The sequence below is a fragment of the Podarcis vaucheri genome, assembly GCF_965113315.1.
Source record: "Podarcis vaucheri genome assembly, chromosome: 17".
In the NCBI taxonomy this organism is placed as follows: Eukaryota; Metazoa; Chordata; class Lepidosauria; order Squamata; family Lacertidae; genus Podarcis; species Podarcis vaucheri.
The window spans coordinates 2,994,779-3,009,946 of NC_138755.1; the positions used below are offsets into that span (position 1 = coordinate 2,994,779).

General features: G+C 48.1%; 1 protein-coding gene across 1 annotated transcript in view; it reads left to right on the top strand.

Moving 5' to 3' along the window:
- CACNA1F (calcium voltage-gated channel subunit alpha1 F) overlaps window positions 1-15,168 on the top strand; it is a 67,231-nt gene that overhangs the window by 35,061 nt on the left and 17,002 nt on the right. The window contains exons 20-32 of the mRNA XM_082205774.1: window positions 1,420-1,564; window positions 3,400-3,529; window positions 3,710-3,769; window positions 4,906-5,012; window positions 5,424-5,511; window positions 5,900-6,007; window positions 6,942-6,994; window positions 7,973-8,119; window positions 9,513-9,714; window positions 10,418-10,576; window positions 12,158-12,268; window positions 13,804-13,887; window positions 14,398-14,418. Of these exons, the coding sequence (XP_082061900.1) occupies window positions 1,420-1,564; window positions 3,400-3,529; window positions 3,710-3,769; window positions 4,906-5,012; window positions 5,424-5,511; window positions 5,900-6,007; window positions 6,942-6,994; window positions 7,973-8,119; window positions 9,513-9,714; window positions 10,418-10,576; window positions 12,158-12,268; window positions 13,804-13,887; window positions 14,398-14,418 (1,415 nt within the window). The remainder of the gene's footprint in view (window positions 1-1,419; window positions 1,565-3,399; window positions 3,530-3,709; window positions 3,770-4,905; window positions 5,013-5,423; window positions 5,512-5,899; window positions 6,008-6,941; window positions 6,995-7,972; window positions 8,120-9,512; window positions 9,715-10,417; window positions 10,577-12,157; window positions 12,269-13,803; window positions 13,888-14,397; window positions 14,419-15,168) is intronic.

Sequence of the window (15,168 nt, forward strand, 5' to 3'; positions counted from 1 at the left end):
TTCTCTTCAACTTCCAAACAAGAACACTACTCTCAAAATAGTAACAATGGAGTCTGGAGTCTGAAGCTCCGTTGCGCAGATATTTCAAAAGTGAAACCTAAATAATTCACAGACCCCTTCTAATTCAATGCTTTATATCTTCGTGGACTTCAAAATTCCAACCCTCTTCCCCCTTTTTATTTTATTATTTTCCGTCACTGCTTCTCACAGAGTTGTTTTTAAAAGTCTCCAAAAAAGGGGGAAGAGATCGAAGCCACTGGCGGCAACTCACGTCTCGTTTCCAGCTCTGCTAACAGTCCTGTGTCTAAGCTGAATCCAGAAAAAGGCTGACCTCCGTAATTTAACTTTTTTAGTCCGAATCCTTCCTTAGGCCAAATCAATCTTGTTTTATTGGAGATAGGTCCGAATTTCATATACTTTGAGAACTGAGCGCTTTCCCTGCAAGCTCGGGGCTTCACTTTCCGAAGGCAGCAATGGCTTCCCCTCAGCCCGCTTCCCCGCCCGCCGTTCTCTTCGCTCCAAAAGGAGCTACCTGACGGCCAGACGATCCGCGTTTCGGCCTCAGCCGGAACCAGAACTCCTGGACATCCACCAGCGAGTTTTCTGGGGGCTACTGCGCCCTGTAGCACCCCCTTTTCCTTTGGAAAGCCTGGGATTCTCCAGACGGAAAAATCCCCGCTTGCGCTGAGCACGGGCTCAACCGGAAGTCCCTAAGTAGGTGTTTCTCTGCCAAACACATATTAATTCCTGTCTATCCTCCCCTCAACCTACCTCCCTTCCTGTATCAACTGTTAAATTGTAAGTTTCTTGGGGCAATTGCACCTTTTCTTTGTTTTTACTCTGTAATGCGCCATGCACATTTACGGTACAGTCAAACCTTGGATGTTAAACATAATCTGCCCCGGAAGACCGCTTGACTTCCAAAAGGTTTGACAACCGAAAACTGAAGGTGGAAGCCTCAATACAATAGGGAAATTCAAAACAGAAGCCACGTAGCACGTTCGGCTTCCAAAAACTATTCAAAAACTGGAGCAGTCACTTCCAGGTTTTCGGCGTTCAGGAGCCAAAACGTTCCAAAACAGAGGCATTTGGGAACCAAGGTTTGACTGTACTATATAATTATCAGATCAGTTCATAATAGTTAGACATTATTCTCTCTCTCTCTCTCTCTCTCTCTCTCTCTCTCTCTCTCATTAATACACACGCACACACACTACTGTAATGAATATGGCTCCCGAGGAATCCTTAAAACCAAATGTGGAGAACCTTTGACCTTCTAGATGTTGTTGAACTACAATTCCCATCGCCCCAGGCTATTGACCATGCTTGTCAAGGCTCATGGGAGTTGTAGTTCAGCTTCAGATGAGGGCCAAAGGTTCCTCAGTCCTTGCTTAATCCTACACCAAGCCTTGTTTTCAGGTGAGGAGGAAGAGGAAGAAGAGGCAGAAGGAGATCAGCAGAGCTTGGCAGAGTCTCACCTAGACAAACTGGAGGAAACCCCCGCAGAGAAGGTGTTACCAATTCCTGATGGAAGTTCCTTCTTCTGCCTTAGCAAGACAAATCCGTGAGTACAGAAAGGCATGAACCAAGGAGGAAGAAGGTGGGGCTGGCTTTCTCTTTCAGTGGAATGTGACCTCAGTTTGGTCATAATTCTGCAAGAGTTGTAGGGTAAGGTCCAGGATTTTCCTCTTCTGGTGCCAGGGCTGTGCAGGTGTCAGACCTGCAAGCAGTCACTTGGAAAGGCGAAGGTGCAGCCTGCTTTAGGTCAAGACCCAGAACATCAAACAAAGGTCATATACAGGTCCATAGTTATGGCAGGCCAACATGAAGGTACAGAACAGTGAACAGCCATCAGAAGGACTTGATGCAATGTAGCTGCATGACTGTTCTAGCAGTAGCTTTTTCACACTGAAAAACCACGTTTGAAGCACCAGTTCTGTAAGGCCAGCCTGGCTCCTGTTGCCCCCACAGATTGCCTGGCCTGACTGGCCTGATGAGCTGCAGTACTCCTCTTTGGACATTATCTGGGTGGCACTGCAGCATGCCAAATACCAGGCCAGCAGGTTCCTCAATCTGCAAACAACCCTGGTGGTGCAAGGTGGCAGGGTCCCTGTGGCCAGAGTCCCTGGTGTGAGTGACCTAATAACCTACATGTAGAAGCATATCTATGCTACCAATTTATATATCCATTTAACTGTTGTGTCTTCCACCCTAAAGAATCCTTGAAACTAGGTTTGGCAAGGGATTTCTAGTGCTGCCTGGATTCCTGGAGCAGAGGGCATGACTAACTAGTGTAAGAATATGGTAAAAAATTGCCAGAGATCCTGGTTTCATTGTGGTCCCACTTTGGGGACCCATTGGTTGAGAGCAGTAGGGGGCAATTGGAGGCACTGTCTGGCTATGCTTGGGCAGACCCAGAACTGCCATGGTTCACGCCGGTGGTGGAGTTTTTGCCTTCTTCCCAGGTATCTCAACCCAAGGTCAAGGGAGTAGAATCATAGAATCATAGAATCATAGAGTTGGAAGAGACCACAAGGGCCATCGAGTCCAACCCCCTGCCAAGCAGGAAGCAAATCCCAAGGCAAATCCCAAGGTCAATCTTTGCTTGGCTTCAGAGATTTTGCTGTTGGCTTTTCTCCCCATGTCAGTCCAGCCCACTTCCAAGGCACCACCCAGGCTCTTCCCTCTAATCTTGCCCACATCTGCCAGGATCGCACTATCAAGGGAAGTAATAGTGCCACTGTATTCTGCTCTGGTCAGACCTCACCTGGAGTACTGCGTCCAGTTCTGGGCACCACAGTTCAAGAAGGACACTGACAAACTGGAACGTGTCCAGAGGAGGGCAACCAAAATGGTCAAAGGCCTGGAAATGATGCCTTATGAGGAATGGCTAAGGGAGCTGGGCATGTTTAGCCTGGAGAAGAGGAGGTTAAGGGGTGATATGATAGCCATGTTCAAATATATAAAAGGATGTCATATAGAGGAGGGAGAAAGGTTGTTTTCTGCTGCTCCAGAGAAGCGGACACGGAGCAATGGATCCAAACTACAAGAAAGAAGATTCCACCTAAACATTAGGAAGAACTTCCTGACAGTAAGAGCTGTTTGACAGTGGAATTTGCTGCCAAGGAGTGTGGTGGAGTCTCCTTCGTTGGAGGTCTTTAAGCAGAGGCTTGACAACCATATGTCAGGAGTGCTCTGATGGTGTTTCCTGCTTGGCAGGGGGTTGGACTTGATGGCCCTTGTGGTCTATTCCAACTCTATGATTCTATGGATCGCCTTTTAGCTCCCCATCTCCACCTCCTGATTCGCAGGGGAGTCTGCATGTGCCTCAGGAAACTTGGCTGCTCCTATTGTGTGTTGCTGGCTCACTATGGTGGCCGCCTTTCTTTCTCTCGCCAGGCTTCGTGTTGGGTGCCACAAATTGATCCATCACCACATTTTCACCAATCTCATCCTTGTCTTCATCATCCTCAGCAGCATCTCCCTGGCAGCAGAGGACCCTATCCGAGCACACTCCTTCCGCAATAATGTAAGCCATGCCATATGGAAAGGTGGTTGGGTAGAATGGAAGAGAGAGGGCAGAGGCAGAAGAGTGTCTCACCCTCCGCTCCATCCTTTCTCTCTCTCTCTCTCACTCCGCTCTTATTTCCTCATTTTTCCATTCTCTTTCTTCTCCACCCCTCTCCTGTTCCCCCCTCTCATTACACAGATTCTGGGATACTTTGATTATGCCTTCACTTCTATCTTCACTGTTGAGATACTACTCAAGGTACCAGAAGATGAGGAAGGGGAGAGTAGCCAACCCTCAGTGGATGCCCCAGTGGCCACGTCTCCAGGGTTGTCCACACCTGCATGTGGGCCACGTCTGCAGGGTGGCACCGAACAACCATACCTTAGCTGCTTCTGCTAGTGCCCTCATAGCCCCATGGCTGGCAATCAGGGTTGGGGTTGGGGTGGAGAAGGGGGTCAGCAACTGCAGAATGAGCTCCAAGTCATTGGGGAGTAGGGGGGTGGGAGAGAAAATGTGGTTCCCAGCAACAAGGAGGGAAGGGACAGGGCTGCGCTTCTCAGCTCCTGTCTAGAGGCCTTTGACTCTTACCACCCACCATGAATTTAGCTCCAACACAGCTATGGACTGTGCAGAACAGTGGTGGGCATAAGGAGACCAAAATCTTTGGTAGACTGCAGAGCGCCTCATGCCTGCTGGTTGCTGCGGTTCTTGCAAAGAAGGCTGGTCTTGATCGACATTGTTAAGCATGAGTCACGTAACTCAGGTTCGTGTGACTCAGCTGAGTTATGCCTTAGCTGTTAAAGAGATCCTGAAGATGCATCTCCGTGGAAGAGCATCTTCCCTTCACACAGAGCATCCCAGGTTCAGCGCTCAGCATCTCCAGGTAAGCCTGGGAATGCCTCCTTCCTGAAACCCTGAAACTGCTGCCAGTCAGTGCAGACACAGTGCTGAGCTCGAGGGACCCAAGGGCCCAGCTTCCGGGGCCAGCTTCTTCTCTGGCTGCCAGGGAAAGAGGCCCTGGGTCCTCCCAACATATGTGTGGCACTTGGGGTGCTCAGCGCTCATTGTAGGCTGCACAATGTCGGCAGAGCCAAGGCCTCTTTTCCTGGCAGGCGCAGCAGCAGCAGAAGTAGAAACAGAAGGAGAAGGAGAAGCTGGCACTCAGGATGCTTGGTGCATGTGTGTGACATCACACCCAGGTGTGACATCAGCCCCCTCCCCAATCTGCCTCTTAGGTTAGCACATCTGTTCTTGAATATGAAAGGACTGAGCCTGGGTGGGGGGAAGGTGCAGGGCACCTGGGGACCTAATCTCCAAGCTTCTGGGTTCCAGCCACAGTTCTGAGAAAGAGGAGTTGGGTGGAGCCGGGGTGCTTAGCATGTCTCTGTCCTTAGATGACCGCTTACGGCGCCTTCCTGCACAAAGGCTCCTTCTGCCGGAACTGGTTCAATCTCCTTGATCTGCTGGTTGTCAGTGTCTCACTCATCTCCTTTGGCATCCAGTAAGTCTGAGCGGGGAATGGTCAAGATTCTTTGGGAGTAGGCCCCCAAAAGAAGAAGAAGAAAAGGATTGTGCTGGCCTGGTCCGGGATGAAAGGGCAATGTTGCGTAGTGATGCACCACCAACTGGGATGGCCGTCTTCCGCTTCCAGCCTCTGAAATACCACTTGCTGGGATTCACAAGCAGGGAGAGGGCTTTTGTGCTCAGGTCCTGCTTCCAGGCTTCTTGGAGGCATCTGGCTAGGCACTGTGAGAACAGGATGGTGGACTACATTGGGCTCTGGGCCTGATCCAGCAGGGCTCTTCTTATGAAGTTCTTAGGAGCTATTTTATAGGAAATGAAAAGAAGGTGTAAGCAGTTTGGTTTTTCAACCCAAAACTCTCCCACACCTCCCTTCCTCTTTCCACCTCAGCTCCAGTGCCATCTCTGTGGTGAAGATCTTGCGAGTGCTGAGGGTGCTGCGCCCTCTCCGAGCCATCAACCGGGCCAAGGGGCTGAAGGTGAGGGACGTCTTCAAGGGCAGGTGGTGGCTCTACAATGTGGATCTGGAAGGAGGTCCCACAGCATGGGGGCTATGAAGATGTGGTGCCTGTGTTCCCCATCCCACTCAGGGTTGGCCCATCCATGAGGCAGGGCGAGGCAACTGCCTCAAGGTAGCAGGATCCACAGGGGCAGTGGATCCCAAGGTAGACCTTTATTCCCCCTTCTTCCCGATGTCAATCTCCACTCCCTGCTTCTTCCCTGGTGGGGAGCAGGACACCATTTTGTGGTTCACCGCAGGTGCCAAAATGTCTTGCACCAGCCCTGACACCCACAGGGTCACCCTGTTGAGAACTGGAAAGTTCCCTCTTGGCCACCTCACATCCCTTGTGCCTCCCTGTCTGACAGCACGTGGTTCAGTGTGTGTTTGTGGCCATCCGCACCATTGGGAACATCATGATAGTCACCACCCTGCTGCAGTTCATGTTTGCTTGCATCGGTGTTCAGCTCTTCAAGGTAAGGAGTGCTAATTTATTTGGGGTGGTTTGGATTAAATGAGTGTGTGTAAGATGTGTATATGTGCTTGGATCAAGGACATGTTGAGTGTGGGCGTGTTTCTTTGGGGCTTGCACCCAAAACACTTCCAAATACCATCACCTTAGCAACCAATCCTGTACCTCATTATAGACACTAGTCGGGCGGCTTATTTGTTTCAGCTGTAGGTCATCACAAGGGGGGAAAATCAGCTCAAAGAGAAAGAAAGAAAATACATGTGCAAAGGCACAGACATAGAAGTTACATGGGTAAACATAGTAATAATAATCATATAATGATATATGGTAAATCATCTGCATTGCAAAGTATTGCTCTTGTTTTTCAGCTAGTTGATTGGTAGCTTACCTGAGTACACACTGCCATATTTGATGAAGGTGGACAGTGAGCAAGAGAGGGAAAGAGAGACCGAGAGAAAGACAGAGAAGAATGGAGATCTTGTAAAGGAAAAGCAATGTGAAAAGAGCAACTAGGCATAATGCCCGACATAAGACTGTTGTGAACCTTTCTCTGTTAAGCTTAGGCAGGCCCTTCCCCACCTCCCACCTCCACTGGGCCAGCACGATCCCAATGACTTGGGGTGGGGAAGTACATGATATGATGAGGTTGAGGCAATTTTACAGGGAGATGGATGACAACCTGACACTGACCTGGGCTGAGCATAACATCTTGCTCTACCCTAAGATGAAAAGTTGATAGAAGTGGGTCTCTTATTACAGGGCAGGGTAAAGGTAAGCCCTGACTGCCCCACCCTGTGTGAGGCTAGTTTACTGTTTCCTCCATGCCCAGGGCCATGGGGGGCAGCACACAGGGTAGAAAGATAAGAATTTCCCCAGGATGGATACCTTCCTTCCCCATCAGTGCCCAATCTCCAATCTCCTGCCACTTCTGTCTCCAGGGCAAGTTCTACAGCTGCACAGATGAGGCCAAGCACACTCCGTATGAATGCAAGTAAGTCTCAGCTCTGCCCTGCAAGAAGAGCAGAGCGTCCAGTTACCTTCCCCAACCAAGTTCTCCAGGTGGCATTAGCATTTTAGCCTAATACCAAGAACACCAACCAAGATGTCTAGCCACCCCACAGATCAAACTGGGGCCTGTTGTTAACATTGCTGCCTGCAGTTCTCTGGCCCTGCTTTCTTCTTGTCTTTTTCTTTTTTCCTCACTCCTGGACAGATCTCCACTGCCATACATTAGTATGGCAAAATGTTGCAGCAATGTAATGGATTCCCATGTATGGCTGATCTGAGATGAAAGCTAGATGGTCTAGTAGTATCCCTACAATGGCCTGTGAATTAAGGGTTGTTTGTGGGTGTCTGTGAGGCCCAAACAAGACATCACATGGGAGATACAGTAATAACCTCCTACCTTTCTTCCTTCCCCTCTCCTGTTTCTTTTGCTGAAAACTAACCTCTGAGTCTGTGATTGTGACCCAAAGAGTAACAGGGAGAAGGTGCTCCTTGACCCTTTCCTGTTGTCTTTCTGCTTCCCCTCCCCAAGCTGCTTCTTCTCTCCTCCCCCCGGGGGGGGGGAGAGATAATTTTGAAAAAAATAAATGGGGAAAAGGGAAAAGGGAAAAGGTTAAGCAATCCCTGCTATTCTTCCACTCAGACCAGCTGCCTCCTTGTATCTGCTTTTCAGTTTAAAAATAAAGAGAGGCAGAAAAGAGAAAGGTGTGAGACGATTAGCATCTAGTTTGGCCCTAAGGTAGCAGAGAGGGGTCTGAGAGGCAGAAAGGAAGGTGACTGGGTAGCTTTGCAGTAAAGGGAACTGTGTTTTTTGCAGCTGGAACTTGTGTCAGGGTTACACTCTGGGATCTGGTCTGCCTGTCTAAGTTCAATGACTCCCTGCTGCAGCCCATACTGATGGCTCCTTCTGCTCCTTCTTCCTTTCCTCTTCCTCTTCCTCCTCCTCCTCCTCCTCTGCACACAGGGGCACATTCATTGTCTACAAGGATGGAGATGTGGCGCACCCAATGGTGCGGGAGCGTGCCTGGCTCAACAGTGACTTCAACTTTGACAATGTTTTGTCGGGCATGATGGCCCTTTTCACTGTCTCTACTTTTGAAGGCTGGCCAGCGTGAGTTACTCTACTGGGGATTGTGCATGGGGTGTGCACACACGTGTGTATATTATTGTGTTTGTGATGATTCTCACCATTCCCATAATTCTCTTGCATGTCACTATGTAAAACAAAAATGTGAACATGATAAAGCATGACACAGCTCTTTTGCCACACACAAGTTATCGTGTTGTTAGCTTTCTACCCGTTGTCTTCTGCCATAAGAAAGAAGCTCGTGTGACTTATTGAAGACTGGAAAGGAAATCCACCCATCTTCCCACGCCTCTTCCTACGTCTGCCTTCTGAATCATCTCCCACACTTTTGCAGTCTATAAAAATTCCTGACTGGATTAGACCAATAATTGGCATCAATTTCTGGGACTCCTGGGGCAACTTGGTCAAGTATTAGGAGGGAAGGCTCTACCAGTCAGGTGGATCCACCAGAGGCAAGAGGCAAAGTCCAAAGCAGAAAAAGGCTGGCATTCTGAGAGGGGCAGCTGGGGAGCAGGGAGGGCAGGGAACAGGAACTTCACATTTGTGGAGGAGTTGCTCAGATTGGGGTGGTTCCTAGCATGAGGCTTTGTAGAGTTCGGTGGAGCCTCTGTCTCATGAACAGGTGCTGAGTCAACTGGGGAAGCTTGAATTGGTGCCTTGGTGGGAGTTCTGAGGAATACAGCTCTGCTTGCAGTTACTTTGGCAGGAAGACTATGCCTCAGTGGCATGGGAAGTAAGATGTAGGAGCCTGACTGCTGCAAGGGCTGCTTTGAGACACACTCACACCCTTAGCACTTTACATGAACAGAGAAAATGTATCCTGCACTGCTACAAGGAACTCTGAGGTGTGCTTTAACAGATCATAGGGCTTAGGTGTGCTGTCGCTGCCTATCCACACCCCATGTCAAGTCACAGCCAAGATGGCGATGTTGGTCTTGGTCAGTGGGACTCCTTTATGGGTGATGGCCCTGGTAATTTGGGTGCCAGGTCAGCACCAACACTTTGAATTGTGCTTGGAAACGTACGGGGAACCAATGTAGATCCATTAAGACCAGTGTTTTATTGTCCTGGAGGCCACTCCCAGTGGAACCACTGCATAACAGTGCCCCTAGCTCCCAACTTCTCTAGATGGTCCAGAAGGATGTCATGTCAATTGTGTCAAAGGCCACTGAGAGATCCAGCAGAAGCAGGAAACAGTTTTCACCTCTGTCCCTAGCCTGCTAGAGATCATCAGCCAGCGCAACCAAGGCAGTTTCAGTTCCATGATGAGGCCTGAATCTTGATTGGAAGGGATCCAAATGGTAGTATATTCTGTCCACAGAATGGTAGTTCATGCTTTTTATGGGTCTGTCTCTCCTCTTCACTGTTATGCTCTCTGTTCATAGTTTCCCTCTCTTCACCACTTTGCCCTTGCCAGGCTACTTTACAAGGCTATCGATGCCAATGCAGAAAACGAGGGGCCCATCTACAACTACCGGGTGGAGATCTCCATCTTCTTCATTGTCTACATCATCATCATCGCCTTCTTCATGATGAACATCTTTGTGGGTTTTGTCATCATCACTTTCCGAGCACAGGGAGAACAGGAATACAAGAACTGTGAGCTGGACAAGAACCAGGTATCTCTTTCTCCTCACTTCATGCTCTGCTGGTGCAAATCACCATTCCCACTTATTCCCAACTGCACTGCCACCATGACCAACCCATCCTCATTGTTCTGCTGCCTCATTAACTTCAGCAGTCGATTACTTCAAATTTGTGCAGTTCTGATGGAGCTGGTGGAGATTGTGGCTTTTCCCTTCTGTCTCTCTCCCTCCAGTGACTGTCCCACAATTCCTTGTACTGAATAAAGCAGGGGCAGGGAACATTTTCTGTTGAGGGCTGAATTTCCTCGGCGGGGGGGGGGGGTATAATCTCTCAGGGGACGAGACCAGAACCAAAAGTGGGTGGGACTATCCCTTCTCGCTCTTTTTCTCTCACTCTTATCCTTCACTCTCTGTCCCTCCCCTTCCTCCCCACCTAGCAGTCCACAAGGGGAATAACAGGTTGCTCTTGCCAGGGGTCTAAACTGATTGCCTGCAGAGGCCTATGGTACTAGTATCTACTGCTCATGCAGCAAGGCTGCTAATCTCCTTGTGGCCTTAAATCTATATCAAGTGCCAACTTGGGGCTCCAGAACCAATATCTTTGAATAAGACCTCCCTAACATGCCTGGGATCTGGAGAGCTTTCAAAGATACCTTGAAGTGGTGATGCTGTTTATGGGGCAGTTAGTGCAGGGTTGTTCATTGTTTTCTAGCTAAAACTCTTCTACTTTCCACAGCGGCAGTGCGTGGAATATGCCCTGAAGGCCCAGCCGTTACGGCGCTACATCCCCAAGAACAAATATCAGTATAAATTCTGGTACATGGTCAACTCCACCGGTTTTGAATACATCATGTTTGTGCTCATCATGCTTAACACCATTGCACTGGCTGTGCAGGTGAGAGTGAGCAGGTAACAATGAGAAGGGCAGTGTGGGTATGTGAGGGGGAGATTGGTGATGGAAGGCAGATGAGGCTAAAGAGACAGGACATTTGTCCTTCACTTGCTTGTCCTGTTCATGTCTAAAGCCAAAAAATCTACACAACAAAAAGAGCATGTGGACGAATGAAACGGAACCCTCTTCCCTTCCTTAGTTTCCTGTGCTCCATTGCCTCAGCCTGGCTCCCAATATAGGAAACTGAGTGGGCTTGAAGCACAGTGAGATCAGATCAGGAGAGAAGAGGCCCACAGGTTCCATTACCTTCAAGCTCCTTTTGTTGTTTTTTAAAGAAAGAATTAGACCCACCCATCTCACAATCCCCATTTTCAAACATCAGTGGAGCAGACACATGAGTCAACAAACAAGGCAGCCCCTGCCATGACTAGTTTGATTCTTAGTGAGAAAGGTGTGAGATGACAGGCACACAGTTCAGAATGTAAAGAGAAGTTGGAGAGACCAAGGAGCTCACTTGGCAGAATAGGGCCCACTTTGGTGTGGGAGAAGTCTGTGTTGTGGGGAAGGGAATTTATGCTTAAACAACCCATACACAGGGTAATATTTTGCCTATTGTACATGCATATTTTGATACTTGTATCATTTTTAAAAAACAACAACAACACACCAATGTCTTTATTTTAAATAGAGAGAGAAAAGGACTGAGGTGTTGGAGTACCAAGGCTTGTAGTGATGGCAGGAATCAGGACTTTGTCATGAGAACAAAGGGAATGTGATGCACAATGGCCGTGTTCAATGGCTGTGAGGTGCCAGGGCTTCAAGGGCAGAGAAATGCTGACTCTGGGGGAGATGTTCATGTGGACGGCTATTTTTGGTATTAAAGGAGATCATCCAGAAGAGCAGTGCTATTTTTTTAGAAAAAGAGATGCCGGAACTCGCCATGAACACCTCCCTCATTTTCTTAGAATGGCAATGGTGCCCACCTGAGAGCTGCTGGAACTGAGTTCTTTCAAGTTCCAGCTGAAAAAAAAGCCCTGCAGAAGAGGGAATATGAGCCAGTGGGACTTGAGGGTAGATCAGGATTCCCCTCACACATCCTGCTTTCTCAAAAGACCTAGGACCAGTGAAGTGCATGGCATGCTTATACTTTGGGATTTTGACCCCCAAAGGCAAGCGTACTAAAGGAGACAGGCATTCTGAAGCTGAGGTAATATTCACTCCAAAGGGAACAACCCTTTAGTGGAAGGTGGGATGCTGGAGATGATGGGGAGAAGGCAGGAGAAGCCCAGGTCACACCTAGCAACAAGGTAGAAAGATAGGTGATGGAGACAAGACAGAGTCCATGGTACAAACTTGCTGAAAGGTGTGTGCACAGACAGTGTGCCATGGCTGATCAGTAAATCAGGACCAGAGGAAGGGCCTCTGGCTGCCAACCAGCAAATGTGTGGTGTGGTAGAACCTGGGGATGGTGGGTGGATTTTGAGAACAAGGTTGAAAGGCACCAAATCACAACAGCTCCCAGCTTGAGGGCCACGAGATCCCCAAGGTGCTCCTACATGCGTTGTGCATTTTCTCCTTTTCCAGCACTATGAACAGTCCCAGCCCTTCAACTATGTCATGGACCTGCTCAACATGGTCTTCACAGGCCTCTTCACTGTCGAGATGGTGCTGAAGATCATTGCCTTCAAGCCCAAGGTTTGGGAGCTGGGGGTTCTACTCAAGAGATACTTTGCTTAGAGCAGAGGTGGGCAGCCTGCGGCCCCCCAGATTTTGCAGAGCTACAGCAGCCATCCAGCCTTTATAATTGGCCATGCTGGCTGGAGCCCAACAATACCTGGAGAGTCACAGGTCCTCCACCCCTGGCTTAGAGTCTCACCACAAAAAACCATATGTTTTCAAGTTAATTCTGGAGCTTGGCAGGAATCTTGGCGTTGTGCCAGTATTTACACGTTTCCAGCTGAGTGATAATAATCCCACAGGGTCTGAGGCTTTTAGTTTCAATCCCCTGCATTGATAATGATCATTTGCTCCAGCAACTAGTGTGACATACAATTCTGACTCCAGGATTTTGTGGAGTATCAAGCAAGGCCCCCTATCCTGGAAGAGACAGGACATGCAATCCAATAATTCCCTCCCATTGCCTCCTATACTCTTTGGTGCCTGTGGAAAGTGAGAAGGGAAGCCAGTGGCCATTTATCAGTTTTCAGGCCTCAGCAAATGCCTGACCTTACCAATCTTTGGATCCAGGCACTGGCAAGAGAGGTTCCAGAGTAATTGAAGCCTTCTCTGTGAAAATGGCCTTTCTTGGTAGAAATCTACAGCAGGGATTTATTGTATCTGCAGAGAGCCTCTTTGCATGAGATCCTGAAGCATATAAAAATATTGCAAAAGGAGCCTTCTGTATTTCAAGGTAACACTTCCAAGGAGTCTGAAAAAAATGTATTTAGATACATAGCCCAACTCACACCAAAGGCCCAGAGTGCATAAGAAAGCAAACCAGGATAAAGTTTCATGTTCATTTCACTCCCTCCTCACCCTCCACCTGTTTCCAACTTACTCCTGAGCTCCAAAGGCCAGCCCAAGCAGGCAGGTCTTGCAGCATTTCCCAGAGGTGTTCACACTTGGAATTCAGCGAGTCTACAGTGGGAGGAAGCCAACCATAAATTAGGCTTTTCAAATGGCCTGATTGCAGAGTGACTTTGACATTTGAACGGCCATTTTCCCCTTTGTTATACTTAGAAACAGAAAGCAGTTTTTACAGGACTTCAGATTATATTTTTTCACCAGCAGACAGATAAATATCTCTAAGACAGTTTATCTTGTCCCAAAAGTATTTAAGAAGGAACCCACAAGGGGTTCTTACGTGGATGTCAGCTCCCCCAATTGCCTGCTCATTCTAACCTGCAGCCAAGCCCCCAGGTGCAGACAGCAGAGATCAAGGGATTTGAGGTTCCTCCCATTCAACCCCTCTTATCTTCCAGAGTGATTAATAGTCAGACCATCTGATTGACAGTCACCATGGAATTACCTTCTATCAGCGGAACTGAGAGAAGGACAGAAGTTTCTCCTCAGGGTCCCTTGCAACTCTTCAATTCAAAGATTTTATGATTCTGTATAATTCTAGAAACTATAGGAAAAAGAAGTGCATGTGGGTCTAGCTCTGGCTGCTTTTCCACAAGAATCTATGCAGGATTTGTTCCAGAATGCCCTTTTCTCTCTCTTTCCCCCAGCACTACTTCTGTGATGCATGGAACACCTTTGATGCTCTGATCGTGGTCGGGAGTGTAGTTGACATCGCAGTCACTGAAGTCAACGTGAGTCATTCCCAGCATGAAATGTGTCCTGTGAAACAACCTCAGCTTTTTTCTTCTGCTGGGAAATGTTAGCACACCTGCAGCAAAGCTGCTGAAAGAGTTTGGATGTGTTGCAGCACCGCACATGTATGGAATGAACACCCTGAATACTTGTATCTTTTTGACAGCATAACTCAAACATAGTACCCTGAGGTCTGGAAATCTGCTTTTAAACAAAGATATAAAATTTTGTGCTAGATCCCAGCTTAAGTTTCTAATTTTGCGTATGCATAATGCAATAAACCAAACTGATTAGATGGTTTAAAAGCAAAGCATCTTCTGGAGTTCATTTATTCATCCACCTTTATAACTGCCCATCTCTTTTCCTTTTGTCTATCCATCTATGTATCCATTCTGCTATTTCTCTCTCACTTTCTCACCTGTTCTCTGCCATGCCGCTGCCTTCCATTGGATGTTATGAACCCTCGTTTCGTCTTTGCCATCATCATTCCCTTCATTATCCTGCGTTAGAATGGAGGTCATGTTGGAGAGGTATTGCACATGTATTTAATCTCAAGAAAGTTTGGAAAGGGGTGGTAGAAGGGCTAGCTGCATCACTGCTAAGTGTATGCAACAAACAGGTTCATAAGAGAGCCGGTATGGTGTAGTGATTGTCAGACTAGGACTGATGAGGGCCAGGTTCAAATTCCTACTCAGCCATGAAGCTGGGAGGGAAACTCTCAGCCTCATCTACCTCACAGGTGTCTTGTGAGGATAAAATGGAGAGAGACACCACATACGGCTCCTTGGAGGAAATGCAGTATATCATGTAATAAATTAAGTGTTTGCAGATGGTGTAAGCTTGGGGGTAACAAGCAGTCTTGTGGTGGCTGGGTCAGATATTGAGAGTAACTGGATGTCATGGGGGTCGCAAGTGGTAATTTAAGGGTCTCCAAATTCAGGCAACTGTGTGCAGATGCTGTGTGTGCTTGTGTGTGTGTCTATAGCTGTGAGTGTGCTATGGTTGAGTAATTGCACATATGATTCACCAGGTGTTGACAGCTGATGCGTTGCCAGACCTAATGCCCGTCAAGGTGGGGGAAGGCAAAACTGCATAATTACAAAGCAAAATTGCGTATTAATCAGCACAAGGAGCAGCAAAGCCAGCCAGTCTGCCCCAACTCTGCTTTCATAGGGAGTCAGGGACTAGTATCAATTGGTTCATTCTGCCTTTTGGCACCAGGGGGCTTTATTTGCAGGCGCGCTTGGTCTTTTGTAATCTTACGCTTTGGCTAGTGCTGG